General features: G+C 43.2%; 1 protein-coding gene across 1 annotated transcript; it reads right to left on the minus strand.

Annotated features, from left to right (window-relative positions):
* Nucleotides 1-1,347: 1,347 nt before the first annotated feature.
* On the minus strand, nt 1,348-16,941 carry NDUFB10 (NADH:ubiquinone oxidoreductase subunit B10). The gene is made up of 4 exons (XM_069209787.1): nt 16,650-16,941; nt 8,210-8,348; nt 5,340-5,479; nt 1,348-1,778 (listed from the first exon to the last, which is right to left on the minus strand). Exons 1-4 carry the CDS (start codon nt 16,795-16,797, stop codon nt 1,675-1,677), a joined length of 531 nt encoding a protein of 176 aa, XP_069065888.1. The 5' UTR covers nt 16,798-16,941; the 3' UTR covers nt 1,348-1,674.
* Nucleotides 16,942-17,165: the final 224 nt, after the last annotated feature.

Consider the following 17,165-nt stretch of genomic DNA (forward strand, 5'->3'; position numbering starts at 1 on the left):
TAATTTTCAGTAGTAGTCTAGAATTTTGATGGCTACTTTGAGATGCAGTAATTGTGATGGCACATTAACTGTAGTGGACATATTCTGTGGCACAGTATTCCTCCCAAACATGTTTAGTGGCACTTACTTTGAGGCACAGAAACTCTAATGGGCTATTTCTGTACCTCTGTAATTTTGATGCAGCCCTGCGATACCAAGGACGACCCTGGGGACTACTGTAAAAGGGCGTCTCTCTGTACCTGGTTAATTGCTCAATAGGCTTAGGGAGAGGTGGGAGAGCTGGCTGGCCGAATAGAGGAAGAGGATTGGCGAGATGCCTTGATGGCCCCGAGGAACCTAACCATGACTACCCGCTTTCAAATGGTACAAGCATATTACCTGCATACAGCATACCTCACACCATAAAAATGCACAAAACGGATCTCCGACCCCATGCAGCCTGCCCCCGCTGTGCAAGTCCTAATGCAGACTTCTACCACATGGTGTGGGTTGGCCCACACATAACAACCGACTGGCGAGCAGTCACAGCTGAAATCTCCAGGATCCTGCAAGTGGAGATAGAGGCAGCCCCGCTACCACTCCTGTTGGAAGTCCTGGAGGGAGTGGGGAATAGCAGAGCGGAGCATGCCTTCCTCGGGGTGGCATGCCTGGTGGCCAAACGGGATATCGCAGCTGGCTGGAATGCAGAGACGGCACCGGCGATTGCTCGGTGGCGGCGGGGGGTGGACTGGTGTGTCCAGCAGGAAATTTGGTATATGAAGCGTGTGGGGGAAGTGGACGGGGACATGGGAAATCCGATCAAAGATATGCCTTGTGTGTAACGATACTTGCACGATGTGTTCCTGAACATCACAATATGCTGTGATTGTGTACAGATGCAAACTAATTTGTATATCAATATGCCTATGAGGTGCAGATGTGACCTATTGCTAGTAAGTTGTTATAACAAAAAAACTAATAAAATTGTTTAAAAAAAAAAAAAAAAAAAAAGCGTCTCTCTTAGGAAGTGATTGGCATTAACACCACATCTGCCTACCGATAATGAGCATGTAGTCCTGCCTGGAGGGATACACATAGAAAACATCTGGCTCACAGGTGGTACTTGCTCAATGGTAGTTATGGTGACTGGTTGCACTGGCCCACTGTGTGCAAGCGACACTAGAGGCTGGTACGTAAATAAAAACATACGCTGGTTGGAAGGTGCTGGCTTAGACAGTGATGTTGTTCAGTAGTGGATGGAGCCTTTAATGAAAGCCTACAATTAAACACAAATTAAACATTAACCAAACATGTACATGGCATGATGCCTACGCCCATCCTCCTTTTTTTAAAAATGACCAGCTAATATTTTTGTTATAGATACTTTATTGTACAGCTAGGTAATAATCCTCAAAGGCTGCTGTAAGATACCAACCGGACATCTTGGACTCACTAAACCTCATAGTGCCCATTACAAAGCGCTAGAATCACAGCTTAGGACTCTAAATATCTGGTTTCGTTCTGCAGCAATTCTCAAAATGGATTGCAGATATTAACAGCAGCACGATAGGGAAGTCGGCGACTGTTTGCTCAAATGTCTGAAAACACTGCAATATCCACGGACTGATTTGTGGACCAAGGGCACAGACATCCCCACAACTTAGGGTGAGAGGTTGAAAGAGAGGGAACATCAGGCTAGGATTCAGCAGCTTCCGCCTGCGCTTGTCTTTCGGCAATCATTCTATGTTTCTGCTTCATGAGGCACTTCCGGGCATTGCCAAAGGCGCCCAGGTCCGCATCTGCAAGACAAGAGCCACCGTTAACACTGACAGGTCATAGTGAAGGATGGGTTTCAACTTACAGGTCATGAACTTCAACATCTTGGTAGAGAGCGCTCCTGGATAACCTGAGAATCAAATCTATGGACTTCATTTATACAAGTTGTAAAGTTCAAAGTTATGCCGCCAGGTTGGTGCTAAGCTTAAAAGTTAAAGATCACATTCCACAGCTTTTTGCTTCCTTTTACTGGCTCCTCCTATTCTTTTAGGTGTTCTGTGAAAAAAAATGTGTTTTAAGTGGTATGTGTTCAATTTCATGATTACATCAAGATATTAAATGTGATATAATTCAGAATGTTATTATCTGTCATGCTAATGGAATTCTGTCCCTGGCAGTTTTCTGTTGGGGTCCTTATTAGCTACGTTAATGAGTTCTCCAATAAACTATTCATATTTATGACAGAGTTTGATTTTCTTCACTGCTGACAGAGATGGCTCTCTGAGATTTAGTGCTCAGTCTCCGCTTGTGGCCCCACTGTTTCATCACTCTTTAAAACTGTAAACTGTGCACTTGTATAGCGCACTACTCACCCGTTAGGGTCTCAAGGCGCTGTACGCATACCGCTGTGGAACCACTCATGGCTTTTCCCTGTGAGGCACCCACTCCTGGACAGCCCCAGGGTGAAGCCAGGCATCCAAGCGCTGTGAGGGCCGTTGTGGAGATTAAACAAGCTATAGCCCAGAGTTACAGAGTGGGACCCATTGATTAGATGAGGCACCGAGGCGAGAATTATCTAGTCCAAGGGAATTGAGCCCAAGACCCACCGAGGCGGGAATTGATCTCTGCCTCAGGGTCTGCCGCTCTAACCATTGTGCCACACTTCTCCACGAAGGTTGTGATTTCTCTATCACTGTAACACAAAGACTGAAAAGTCAACCTGTGCATCTCAGAAAAGTAACTGACCGCCTTTGATCTAGGAAAGGTCTCAAGGCCTGGCTGCTGCGTAAATCATCATAGGTATTGATCTCCGATTATCCTCCTTCTTGAGTTCTCTGTAGCAGCAGCCTTATTTGTTTAGATTGCCAATATATTAGCAGTTTGCTCTTTATTAATACCCAAAATTTAAAATAAGCAGAACGTGCAGACCACCATCCAAGGGGCATTCAAGCTTTAGAGGATTCCAGGCTGCACAGTGTGAAGGCCTGCTCTTCCAAGGCCGCGGGATGTGGCAGCCGATTGCCAGCCACATACAAGGACCTAGGTTCTTAAACATTATCAAGCAGGTCCTTGGCACACTGAGAAAGAGCTTCTTCAACAGTTCCAATTGGTCTCTTCATCTTCATTACACTATGTGGATCTAAGAGGATAGGCGTCAAAGGGCTTCCGTGACAAATGAAAAAGCCCTTCTGGGTTTTTCATACCAATGTGTTGAACACCCACCAATCTGTGCATGAGAGTCGTCGCTTTCCCATTATATGCAGAATTACTGCCAACGCAGTGTGTACTAATTTTCTATGGAGTGGTTAAAAAATTGAAAGAGTGTGTTATTCAACAGGAAGAGGTTTATTGCATTATTCTATAAACATTATTCTTCAACACCAAATGGATGACTTTGTGGTTCTTCCCAATAAATTAATTGTTGAGATGGTACTGGAGGCAGGTAAAATACCTCCCACTGCAAAACAAGTTTTGTAATTCAATGCCTGGTAAAGTCATTAGAATAAGCTCTTTTAACCTGATGTATGATAAATTCATGAATTAAACGCATACAGTGATGCACTGTAAATTAAAATAAAAGGAAGCAAGTGGAACAGCAACTTGCATGGCCGCAATCACTCCCTCGCTGGAGGTAGAAGGAATAATACAGAGAAACTGTTGCCTGAAGATACCTGTGAACCAGTCCTTCCGCATCCTCAGCGCTTTCTGCATGGATGATCTTACAACCTTCAGGGATTGCAACCTGAAAGTTGGGAGCGGACATGCCAGTCAGCCACGTACCAGTAATAAAAAAACATAAGGTCCATCGTTGGGAGGCAAAGTGGACAAAATAAGGCTTCTCAGTGGGTCGGTGGGCTGGTAAAGAGCACACATTTGCTAAGGTCCCTCTGATTGCCCTGTGAAAATTGATATTATGGTCACACACTTAGGATTCCCTTTTAGGGCTTATGGAGGTGTTAGGGGAGAGACAGAGTGGTAATACCGAATAGCAAAAGGTTTTTAATGCATGGTGCAGTTCAGTGAGAAAGTGTGTGGCATAGAGTGCCTTGAAACCAAAAAAAAGTGGAAGTGTAGATCAGTGGTTCCCAACCTTTTGATTCCTGTGGACCCCCACTTTAACATTAATGGAACCCAGGGACCCCCACTGAATCATCATTGGAATCCGAAGACCCCGCCTGAGTCATTATTGGAAGCTGGGGACCTAATTTCCTAATATTTGTCAATATTTTTCAGTTTTCTTAGCAGTCGCAGACCCCCTGAGAAGGTTTCGTGGACCCCTAGGGGTCCCCGGACCACAGGCTGGGAACCACTGGTGTAGATGTATTTGCCATAGGAGGATAACTTTGTGTAATTTCCATTCTCGCTTCATGGTCTGGCTGTGCACTGGCACACCACTAATAAATAGGGGTTAGTTAGTTTGCACATGTTCGGGAGGAGGAAACCAAGGGCTTGATTTAGATCTTGGTGGAGGGGTTACTCTGTCACAAGGGAAATCTAAGTACCATAGAAAACAATGGTATTTAGATTTTTGGGGGGACGGGATATCAGTCACCGTTGTGACAGAGTAACCCCTCCACCAAGATCTAAATCAGGCCTTTAATGTGCTGCCTCCTCAAAATGGCAGACGGGTGCAGCAGGTCATACAAGAGAAAACTGACTTTCCAGGAGGGATACAGAGATCCCACAAAAACCAGGAAGAGCAGCAGAAAAATATCACACTAGAACATAGTCAAACAATGAAGGCAAACTCTAGTACGAATATTAAGCAATTGATTTGTTCGTAAATGCAATTCCTGGAAGCAGCACAAAGTCAGTTTATAAGTCGAGAAGAGAGTAAAATGAAATAAAAATGATCAGAATGTCTATAATTATTTACAAATATATGAAATAAAAATCAGGGAGTAGTTAGAGATTTGACTGTAGGTTAAAAAGCAATGACATTCAGCAGTCGAAGAACTTTCATTCTCTAACCCAGTGAAGGGTATAGTCAGACATATCAGCCTGCATTCTAATAAGTAATCAAAGTAATCTCGTATGATCTGATGCAGAGTAGTCAGTAATCTGATCTATGGTAAAATGATCAATCTAATCTACTGCATTACAGTAAATAAGTAGTCCGAGCAATCCCCCATATTTGAATAGAAAACAATATTCTTTTGCATAATAATGTATGGTAAAGTAATTTACTTTTTGCGGATTTAAAAAAAAGAAATATTGTGAAACTTAATGCAGCTGGGTCATTATTTAATTTAATAAATTACAAAAATGTTTGTATTGCATCTGGAAAGGCAAACAATGCTGTTAAGAATTAAATTGCTTTTAAAACACATACAAGCCCAGGCAGACACTTTGGAATTACTCACATCTTGACCGAAAGGCCTTCGCAACCTCCTCGAACTGTTGCATTTCGTTGGCACAGTTCTGGATGTAGCTGTTCCCCTCCCGCTGATGGCAGGCTTGCATCCTCTGCTGGACTATCTGCACAATCGCCTGGTCAACCTTACTATGTGAAACAAGGGGAACAGGAGCAGTTTTTCACTTGAACATGCTTACATTTAGTGCAACAACTTCTCGCCCTCACACATAAGATGTATTGATCTCAGCTAGTCTATGAAGCCAATCTAAACAGGAGGCGTACAAAGCACCTCGCAGTAAGAGGGCAGCCTGGAAACCCAGGTGAGACATACAGAACACAAGAATATTAGCAATGTCCTGGAATGAGAAAATATATTGTTCGGAGGAAGCCATGACACACAAACTTTCTAGTCTGTCTTGGAGACTCACCAACAAACTAGAATCAACAACTTTTGTGCTTTTTACCCTAGCTCTATTTGCAAATTCTTTTTCCTTAACATTCTACTGCATGGTGTATGTGCGGGGGAGTGGACAGGGCGGGTTTCCTTGCACCATGTACCAGGCCATTATGCTTTGTATATACTGAAATCCCTACAAATTACCACTGTAACATCTCTCTGACGAGCTCCAAATGGAGCAAAATCTGCAGCGAAGCAAAATATTAGGAAATGCAGTACTATTCAAATTACTATAATAAATATACTACATCAAGACCGGGTTATTTGGACTACTGAAAATCGCAATTGTTGATGAACTGTGGAATATACAAATAAAAGTCCACAATACAATGGAGGCACACTGTGAAAGGGCAATAAAAGTCAAGTTGCACAGTGAGAGATATTGAGCTACAGGTTATTGGTACTGAACCATAAACCGTACGTCCCTGCATTTATTTACACGCACGGGGTCGCATTTGGGGTTCCCAATGTAGCCTAAAAAGCATGTGCGTGAAAGAAAAAACATGGCTTAATTATTTTGGTTACAGAAACCCTCCTGCAGACGCGTGCTGTCAAATGACCAGGTAAGGACTGCATCCTGTTGTGAAATCAAAAGCTCACCAGAATGGACCTGGCAGAAGGATAGGTCACTGACCCTATTCCGACCAGGAAATGTTTTTCTGATTGAAAATTCCCTGAAAATTAGATGCAAGAGATGTTAATAGGCACAAACGTGTGTTTGGGCATCTTAACAGCAGAAACCCAACTCAGCACTCAGTACTACTAAGAAAACATCACGTTAAAGAGTTAATTTAGACACAAATAAAAACAAAGGTTTTACATTTTTTGTGAACTTCAGAAACTCAAGGGCACTTCTTGCTACCAAATGTAGCCTGATCCAAACAGAGGGTACGGCTTGAATAAAGACTGTGCAGAAATGCATATTTTGTAGTCTCTACAAGTATCCACCCTGTATTTCTCGGGCACACTCGAGGACTCGAAGCACTTCAGACGTTGGGGAGGAAAGATGGACTCATTTTTAAACCACACATGCCACTCTCAAAAAGCTGCTTTTGATGGGCAGCCGCAGGTGAGAATACAACCCCACCTAAGGCTGGCTCACAGGGGGAGTCACACTGGAATGAATGGTTAATATTCTGAAGAAAACCGAAAAAAAATGGCGACTTGTCCACATTCTAACCAGGTCAAATAGAAGTGAATGAGACTAGGGCTAGGTCCCCACCATCTGCTACCAATATGCCCATCTATTTTAGCATGGGCAAATGAGAACTGCCATTGGCCAGCAGCAGATGGAAGTCGTTGAATGATTTTGGAAAGATCAGCATCAACCATCCACTGCAAACACGATCATCTCACTCACCGTGTGTTTACCCACCCAATCTATGTATTGGATTTCGGAACGGTCAATGCTTGAATTCGCCTCTGAAAACTATAACAAGTCTACAGCTGTACAAGGAATATGGTTTTATTTTTAAAAACCTGAATGAGGAGGACATGGTAACCTTCAGTTCACAGCTTCAAGCCAACGAAATGATGCGGATGCCACGCTGTGTGGAGTGGAATGCAACTCAATGGGATAAACCCGGAAAAGACTAGTTAACTCTGTGGTAAAAGGTTTCACTCAGTTTTCCATCTTCTGAGGGTTCTAAATTAAGTAACCAGAGATGTATAACCACATCTGTTATCCGTAAGTACAAATAAGCAACACCACTGGGTGAATATGCTCTATAGAAATACACTCATTATGTTAAGTAATGCACGTACCTAGAATTTTACTGGTAATAGTCCGTTTTTAAAAACTTGACCACATTACCTTGTAATCATACCTAGCCATGTCTTCCTGCAAGGCTGAGCTTGAACTACACGAAAAGCACATTGACGTTCGAGAGCAGTTCTACAGTTCTTGCGAAGAGGTACATTAGCATCTTATAAATGAAAGATGTTCATCCGCCACTGGCTTATGGAGCAAAACACAACGGTAAGAAATTGATTCTGCCTAGTACTGTTTCTTGGCAGTGAAATAAAATTGATGGCACCTGTGGACTGAAATAAGGAAGAATCCATTGGACTAATCTCTTAGGAAAAATGTTAATAAAATATAAAGGCACGACACAGTGCATTTTCAAATCTACACACGTGGTCTATGTGGAGCCGAGCAATGGGTTTTATGAAGAGGTGTTACTGAAGGAGATTCTTTGTTTGGTGTTTCTCTCTTTCTAACAAGTACAATGAAAATCTGACTCCTCGCTCTGCTGTGTGTACCACATCTGTCTGTGTTTTTGGATCTTTGCTGAGGAACCACAACCCATCATGGCACATGACGTCCGTCCTTCTTTTAGACCCTTAACTGTCATACTCAATCCCTCATGCACCATAAAAAGAAAAAAGTAGTAAAAAAAAAAAAAAAACATTGTACATACTGGTCTCGTCTCCATTGCATCTCAGCTTCAAAATGGCACAGGTAGTCCTTCTCCTCACACTCAGTCAGATCGGGGACGCGGCGGTACTGGCGGTGGTAATAGTAGTACCTGTTCTTTTCCCGCTGGCGGTCGATCAGGTCTGCAAAGAGGAAATGGGAAATGCAGGGCTTGAAAATAATTAAAGAGTAATTTCACACCCAGTGTGTATACTGGACAATAGACAAATGTGATTATTATTAATGTATTATACAAAATAAAAAATGAGGGACTAAAAACTCCACGCCAGTGCCCTGGAAGAAACACTGGAATTTGTAAACTTCTAATCACTGTAACTTATCTAGAATATTCAGCAACACGTTTGGTTTAAATAAACGAGTAGACTTGTGACCCCACTAAGTTCTTTAATATTTTCACTCAGCCTGGATAAGATTTAAAAAGCGCCTGGATCAAGGGCTGTACCCGAGTATCTTTATTTCCTAGAGCAACAAGCCCTGTGACGAGAGCAGGGCGAGCTGCATTGTTGCGTTATTAGTCTAAAATTTTGACCCCCCGGATTGCAAATTTTGCAGGTCATAATACAGTGGAAACATTGCTGTAATTTGTACCATGTGATCCAGAGATTCTAAACCTCCGGAACCAAAACTAGAAACTCCTAAATTAAAATAACCACCAATCACTTTCTAAATCCTGTTCAGGATCGGACATCTGAATATGAAACTCTTCCAGAGACACCACACACTACCTTCAGGAAACAGCTCAATTTCCTCTTTCTTGCACTAATATCTACATAACACCAACTCTATAGCTCCCTTCAGATGGCTGGGTCATACTGCTGGGCACTGGCTCTCCTACCAACCTAAGACATGCTTGAGCAATTGGTAAAATCATTCATGTAAAGCCACAGACCAAGAACAGATTAAGAAATCCCATACCACCCAACCAAAGATGATCAAACTCAATATCCAGGAAAATATCAAAGGACCTCATATATCAGTCTGCAGCCGAAGACTTGGACTCCTGGACAGCCAAAAACTAACAAAGTGGCTGAGCTAAAGGCACACTTTACACTGTACAAATGACTGTGAAATGACACACAATACTCTCCAATCACATAACTCCCACTCAATCAATCAGGGGTTTGTATAGCCCAACCACTCACTCTTAAGGGTCTCAAGGAGCAGGGGGGGCAAGGGGAGCTGATCTGACTGGTAGCTGTGGTTCCGTCGAAGAGCCAGCTCTGAGGTCCTTCCTGAATTGGGGCAGCGACAGAGATTGCCTGAGGTGGAGGGGCAGGGGGTTCCAGGTCTTTGCGGTGAGGTAGGAGAAAGAAATTCCTCTGGTCCTGGTCTTACAGATCCCTGGGACCGTAGCCAGGGTCAGGTGGGCGAAGCAGAGGTTTTTGGTGGGTGCATGGAATGAGAGGCAGTGGTTGAGGTACGCAGGTCCTGCGTCGTGGAGGGCTTTGTAGACGTGTGTGAGGAGCTTGAAAGTGACTCTTTTTTTGACAAGGAGCCAGTGGAGTTCTCTCTGGTGCTCGGTGATATGACTGCGGCAGGGGATGTTTAGGACAAGTCTGGCAGGAGTGTTTTGGATGTTCTGAAGTTTCTTGAGGAGTTTCTGGGTGACGCCGACAGAGTGCGTTGCCGAAGTCAAGTCTGCTGCTGATATATGCATGGGTGACCCTCTTTGTGGACTCTGTGGGGATCCACCTGGAGATTTTTTGAAGCAGATGCAGCATGTGGAAGCAGGATGATGAGACAACATTGATCTGGCAGTTCATGGTGAGAGGGGAGTCCCGTATGATGCTGAGGTTTCGTGAGTGGTCCGTGGGTGTGTGGGAGTATGTGTGTGTGGTGGTGGTGGTGGTGGTGGTGGTGGTGGTGGTGGGGGGGGGGGGGGCGAGGTTACCCAGGGCAGTGGGCCAAAAGGAGTTGTCCCAAGCAGATGGGGTGGATCCCAGGATGAGGACTTTGGTCTTGTCTGAGTTGGGCTTGAGGCAGCTGTCCCTCATCAGGGTCGCGACAGCCTTCATCCTGTTGTAGAAGTTGCTCCTGGTCACTGTGGGTTTGTTGGTGAGTGAGAGGATCAACTCTGGCTATCATTGTTTGTCCAAGTTATCAGGCAAATTAACAGTGACCCCAGGAGATCTACAATAGCAGAATATTTCAATATGGTTCACAACGAGTTGACTAACAATAATCTGCGGTCAGAACTGCTTTGCAATAAAAGCTACCAAAGCTGGAGTACTCATAGGGTCTACAGTGCAAGAACAATACTATACAGAGCCTCCATGTATAAATCTACACTCCCTGAGAAGGTGCAAGTGAAATAATATGCCACTCCATTGTATATTAGCAAAAGGTTATTATAAAGATTGACTGCATGAAATCTAAATTGCAAAATCTAAGATGGCAAAGAAGTTCTGTGCAGTTCACAACAGATCTTGATGGGAGGATCTGGGATTAAGGCTGCTGTGTAGGATAAACTACAGAAGGAAATTCCCTCCTAAAATCTAAAGTGCAAGTGCAGTACAGTGCAGATTCACCCTACAGTTTATTTCCACAGCCATCATTGTTATAGTGGCTTCCATTGCCTGAGAAGGAAGAAAAAGACAGATGGCATAACTAAAAAAAAGTGCAAAAAAAAAAGACGGGGCCATGCTAATGCCCTAGTGTTTCCTTCCTTAGCAATGTTACATGTCTTGCTCTCAATTGGCTTGATTCCCCCATCAGCAAATAATCTAATGTTGTGTTTGAACCGAAGGTCTCCTGTTATACACAATATATTCCCTTGTTTACCAAATCGCACTGCTGGGCTGCCAATTGGGTTAAATCAGAGCAAATGGTAAATGGACAGTGTGTAAACCAATATAGAGAATTTTAGATCTGAGTAGGCAGCAATACGCAATTCAGGATTAGATACATGTGGAGGTTTTTCCACATGATCTAAATGGAGTCGTATTGTTAATCTCAAACCTCACCCCAAGGGATTGTCAACAATATTCTAATCTAGGACTGCAGGGAGTTTTGTACTTGCAGCTGTTTCTTCTCTTCCCCCTAAAATCCAACTTAAAAAGGAGATGTATTCCATTCTTGATAAAGGAAATAAGGGGGAGGCACTCAATAGGGGAGATTTATATGGTCCTGTGCATCAGTCCCCCTAAGAACCAAAAGAACACACATTTCCAAGTAAAGGTGCTCCTTACTACCAACTCGGGCAGGAGTAGTTAGTTCTCTGTGACCACTATGTACTAGGAACAAGGGCCCTCATTCACCATCTGGTGACATGCTTCATCACTGGGCCATGCTCCTCGTCAGGCCGGCACTGCGATGCCTGCCAGGCCCCTCGAGGGGGCTCTGTGCTGGAGGTCTTTTCAATATGTTTGCCAGAGATGAATGCAAGAATGTGCGATTAGAACCAAAGAAAGTGCTAAAATTGACTAGGGGAGTCCAAAGGACAGACCTTTATTGTAACATGGCACCCCTGTCAAGATGAAAAACAGAAGAAAAAGGTGGGGGAAGCGGGATATATAATAATCTAGTTCCCCTCCAACTCAGTCTAATTTGTGTCTTGTACCTCAATTATAGCTGTCTGCTAAAAGAGATGTCCTGTGTGGGTAATTCCTACACTACCTACCCTAAAAAACTGGTCAGCATGTTTCTCGCGTTAATAGTCTGAACATCTGGTGGTGATTCCTCAGGAGCTAAAAAATCCTAATCTTCACTAAGAGAGTAACAGTACTCTCTGTCAAGTAGAACCATATCACAATCCTTACTACAGTATTTGCAACACACGCAGGAACCTGTTGAAAAAAAGGCAAGCAGATCTCGTTACCAACACTTCATACTGATAGCATTGGGTGCAGTTCATCCTGTGGAAACTAGTGTCTCAAAACGAAGTGGAAACCACCGAAAAAGCCACACTGGTGCTTAAAGATGAACGTGTATGGTGAAGGCAACCAGGCGTGAAAGATCACACGCCCAATACCTAATGGAGTAACTCTTACCCTCCTAGATTCAGGAAATTGGGCCCCTTGGAAATAGCATGGGCACTGATCAGTCAGGAAATATATTAGTCTGGCAGACAACGGAACAAAGAAGATAATAAAAATATTGCACACAAGTCACAGCTGATGAAAATGTGTCTTAGAAAGATATGTAGTTCGTCATGGGTGTAATGACATCTCCTCAAAATGGTCAGAGACTCCCTCATTGTTATTAGTTCTCTCCAAGGGATGAGCTAATGTAGCAACCAGATAACTATACCTCTATCCGAGTTCATAAGTGGAACATTTATGGGTGAACGAAACCTAATCAAACTGAAAAGCTAAAAATTCAAAAACAGAAGGCAATAAAGCGCCTTTACTTGGAGTTGTATTCTATTCCACACTGAAAACACACTTACTCCTAACAATTTAGGACATCCTACCCATGAACCCTCTCCAGTGTTTGTTGGACACTTGTCCATTCAGTAAACAGATTATACAACTCGTTCACTTCCAGAGACTGGCATTGGTTTTAGCAAGATGCTGAATAGCCATGGCGTGGAAATCTAATGCAGCACTGGCCCTGGATCACTAGCGAAGAGATATGGTTAGGTGGGACAAGACAGAAATAGCTGTTCACCTGGACACACGGCCCAAGGATGGGAGGAGTCAACCTCTTGATCAATGGGACATCTACCCTGAGATAATGGAAACGAAAACGGATACATATACCCCATGAAAGGAGAGACGCTGTGGCAACTACTGGGGTAAGGGGAGCATAGCTTCCTACAAAGATATTAGTGCACGATTCCCAGACTTATACTGTGAAAGAATTAGTGCGTCCTGAGATAATCTTCCTAGATAACAGTGCGGGAGAGACGAGGGGGAGGAGGAGCGGGTTCGGGGCAGGGGGGTAGGAGAGACACTTGCTGGAAAGGAATGATCTTTAAACCAGTGTTAGTTGTGCACAAAGGGGAATCAATTTATGCAATGCTGCTAATGCTGTTGATTCTTTTGTTGAAAGGTCTACTTACTGACTGAATACCACGTGGTGGTCTTACTTGTGACCAGACATTGAATGGTGTGTACTATATGCGATGAAGTGATTGGGGATACAGCAATATACATTTTTTCCCCCACATGTACTGTATAAAATGCAAATAAAGATATATTTTAAAGAAAGAAAAGCAAAAATCACCCCTCTCCATCCTAGAAAAACTCCGTCCTTACCTTTTCCTGTCCCTCCCCAAACTCCTCTAACTCCTAACAAAGTACGCTTTTTTTCCTTCAGAAGTGTAATCCTGCATAGGCAACTAGTCAAATCCTGATCAGGTCAATCAGGAAAGCAACCGTCCACGCCAAAGAGCTGTTTTTATAGGCACAAAGGTACCCTTATACCTGCAAAAGACCCTTATCCTCTGCCCACCTATCATTAATCAGTACACCACCTTACTCTATTACTCTACCATATCACATCGTTAGGGTGACAGTGGGATCAAGGAGAACATAAAAGCACCAGCATTAAAGATAATTCTTTAGCAATCTGGAAAAAGACAGCAGACAGGGTGTGGGCCTATCTGCCTGTAACTTCTGTTGCAAATGAACGACTGTCAAGAAGCAATGCTTCCTTTGCAAACATGTATGATAAAATGTAAAGGAATTTTGCAAAGGACATGTTAAGTTGAAGAGTATCTGAAATATGTTAATGGTAAAGCATGCATAGAAGGAGAACAACAGAATTCAATTTGGAGGCACGAATCCGAGGACAAAAATGCACCCATTCACAAAAGCTACAACAGGACATAACTTTCCATCTTCAGAATTCTCCATGTATGCCTAATATGCGAATTCACGCGGGGACCACACATCGTTCCAACATTAGTAAAATGAATTCAATTGAATTTGCAAAACTCTAAAGCTAAAAACAACTGAAGTACCAGTAATATTTAAAAAATTTAACATTTCATGATTCCGAAGATGAATCTATCAAGTTCTTTAACAATGGCAAATATGGCAGAGTCCATCTTCTGGCCCCTCCATTGCTCCAATAAGCTGCACCAAGAAGTCTATAAATTTCCTCTATCCATACGGATTTGGTAAAGTGAAGGGGAGACTGGGAGAAGGATTCACAGAAATCCCACCCCTGAAGAAAGGTCTTTAAAGAAGCCTCCTCACGTGTGCGGGATGCATTCAAAGAGTTTTGGACCAGAGAATAATGCGGCTTGTTGAGGTCATAAAATCATGAAATGCAGTGAAATAAGGGAACGAGTGGTGGGGGTCCCAATGAAAAGTATACGGGAAAAGCCACTAGAATTATAACATTCTACAGCTGTAGCGCTTTCCACAAAACTATCGATTTGTTGCACTTGTCAAATAAGACATAATTTTTTTTATAAATTGCAAATTTAAAAAAGCTTATAAAAACTGTAGATGACTCAAATTGTTTACAAATCACTAAAAACGCTGCCATGCTTGTCATCATCTGTTCTTTTTGCTTTTGTTGTCCTAAGTGGGAAGGGTATGCCCAGACGTGGGAACCATGCTCACTGTGCCACTGGATTCAAGCTAGCCTGGCTGATGAGGGGGGGGTCATAACCCGAAACCGGTCCCAGAATGCTTGTTTCCGGTCCAGGGAGGCCCTGTCTTGGGAGGTTGGGCTGGACTGTTCCCATAGGGAGCAGGGTCAAGACTGATTTGCATATGGCTGGGTCCAAACTGGGTTGGCATAGTGAACAGAAAAAATGATGGATTAAACCTAGATCTGTGACCAAGAGTGAATATTTGATTTTTTCCACATTCCATCCATCTGTTCTTTTTATGCTTGTGGGAGCAGCACAGTGGCACACACTTTACTGTGCAGTCGCAGGTCACTTTTTAATTGTTGATTCTGGTGTTCAAGTGTTATACTAATACTAACGAGGTGAGCACTTTCCCAAGTGTTAATCGTACAGAAAAATGACAAAATAAAAGTATAATATTGCTTCAAGATGTGCTATATTACACCAATTTTTTGCTTTTTCACAACACAAAATATATAGTCAACCCTGCCACCTAATTTGGTCCTATTTTGGCAAATAATTCCAGAAGCCCCGATCACAGGTAGAGGTGGGAAATAATCTACAATGGGACAGTAGGAACACATTGGAGAAAGACATTCGATGTGGGTTATTAAGAGGCCCGAAGAGGGTCAGTGACGGCGAAGTGGACTCATGGGAAGAATCAAAATGGTCTAAAACCAGAGGACGTGGCAATGTGGGTACATTCAAAAGTGGGGCACTAGGAGTTGTTCTTCCACTGTTGTTCTTCCATCACGTGATGTTTGTAAGAACTCTTCCAATTAAAAGAGATGAGACATAGTTTGTCAATGTGCATACCTAGAACATTTGGGCTTGCATCACCAAAGTTTTCCTGACAAGCATGTACAGCAACCACAGTAAACAGAAGTTTACTAGTCATCCTAAGGAGCGTTTGTGGTGCCAACCAAACCACCAAAAACGGCACCCACACAATATGTAATGGTAAAACACCTGCCCTTGACGCGTACTCAATATAAGGATAATTATGAATGGTTTAAAAGATGGGAGACTTGTGATCTCATCTAGAGGTCTCAAGGTTCGGTGCTATGTGATGGGTGACACCCACATTCATTTATGCTTTGCTATTGCCGAATATCCGCAATAATTTCCAGAATACGTACAGGGGCGTAGCTTCTGGTGAGTATATAGGATGTTATACACCCAACTAAAAAATGTATTCTTTTGTAAATATTTGAGTACAGAAGCTTTTATCGGGTATGATGAGGTGTCTATCGAATTTCACCCTAGATTTTTGCATGCCCACGTTGACAAAAACACAACATACACTTATCGGTCTTAAAACGTGGATACTTTGACAACTATTGTGTTTTAAGTATCCTAAACAATTCACACTCCTCTCTTTCGACCTGCTTCTCAAAGCCCCTCCACCCCCCAGGTCCTGCTTCTCATAATCATCTCAAAAATATGTCAGCGTGACTATTGGGAAGTCTGAAGCTTTACACACTCTACCCCCGTTTTACTGACCAAGTTACGCCCCTGACTATGCAAGGAGAAAATGGGAATTATTCAGAGAATAAGTGATAAGACCTTCAGACATCAATAGAATAACATCTCAGAGTTTCATGGACAGACACTGAAGCATGCCTGGAAGAGGTACTCTGTCACTGAGGCGCTGTGAAAAGCGCTTTAACTTACAAGAGCCCAAAAACAAAAACAGAAGCTGGGGGGGTGGGGGGGTTGGGGCGGCAAATAAGGCGGTTTGGTGATATGTTATTGGGGGTAGGGTATCGATGCATTTAGCTCGGGAGCATAAATGTGGGCGTGTCAGGCAACGACTTTCCAATAACCAGTGGTGGTAGTTTGGGATTCACTATGTGCTGCAGTCAGCCCAGAAGGGTCAGGTCCCCTCGGCGCCTACCCCTGAAGAATGTCACTGGCACATCCACCGCATAGTGGTAGGCCCCCATCAGCAGCATCGTGGGGTTCGGCAACGACGTCTCCGGCTTGATGTCCGGGGTGCGAGGCGGTGGCTCCTTGTACACATCTTTGTCCCACTTGTCCGGCATCTTCTCTCTCCTGACTACCAGCACCAGCACAATCCCGACCTCTCGGTTCCCCTTCACAGCAAGGGTGACACCGAAGCGCTGCGCAGGCGCCGAGCACACCGCCGCCCTGCGCCATCTTGGAGTGGGGTCTCCGTGCTTATACTTCATGACCTTTAACAAAAAATACAAAAAACACCCAAGTGTTTAAAGAAATAAATAGCTGCACTTAATAGTTTTGAAAAGGCACACTTCTACATTCATATATAATAAAATTGGGTAAAAAACTAAAAAAGTCAACTTGTTTCTTTATTGAACGTGTTGTAAGTATTACAGTACTATTGAGAAGACTGGAGATGTACGTTATTAATAGAATACTGTTTTTAACTTAT

This window comes from Pleurodeles waltl, chromosome 10 (assembly GCF_031143425.1).
Source record: "Pleurodeles waltl isolate 20211129_DDA chromosome 10, aPleWal1.hap1.20221129, whole genome shotgun sequence".
NCBI classification, from domain to species: domain Eukaryota; kingdom Metazoa; phylum Chordata; class Amphibia; order Caudata; family Salamandridae; genus Pleurodeles; species Pleurodeles waltl.

Excerpts from the sequence above, each read along its gene's own strand:
- NDUFB10 (XM_069209787.1), bottom strand. The coding sequence starts at position 16,797 with ATGCCGGACAAGTGGGACAAAGATGTGTACAAGGAGCCACCGCCTCGC. Across the intron at positions 8,349-16,649 it reads GCCAGTGACATTCTTCAGGG|ACCTGATCGACCGCCAGCGG; the intron begins GTAGGCGCCGAG and ends TCCTCTTTGCAG. Across the intron at positions 5,480-8,209 it reads ATGCAATGGAGACGAGACCA|TAAGGTTGACCAGGCGATTG; the intron begins GTATGTACAATG and ends TGTTTCACATAG.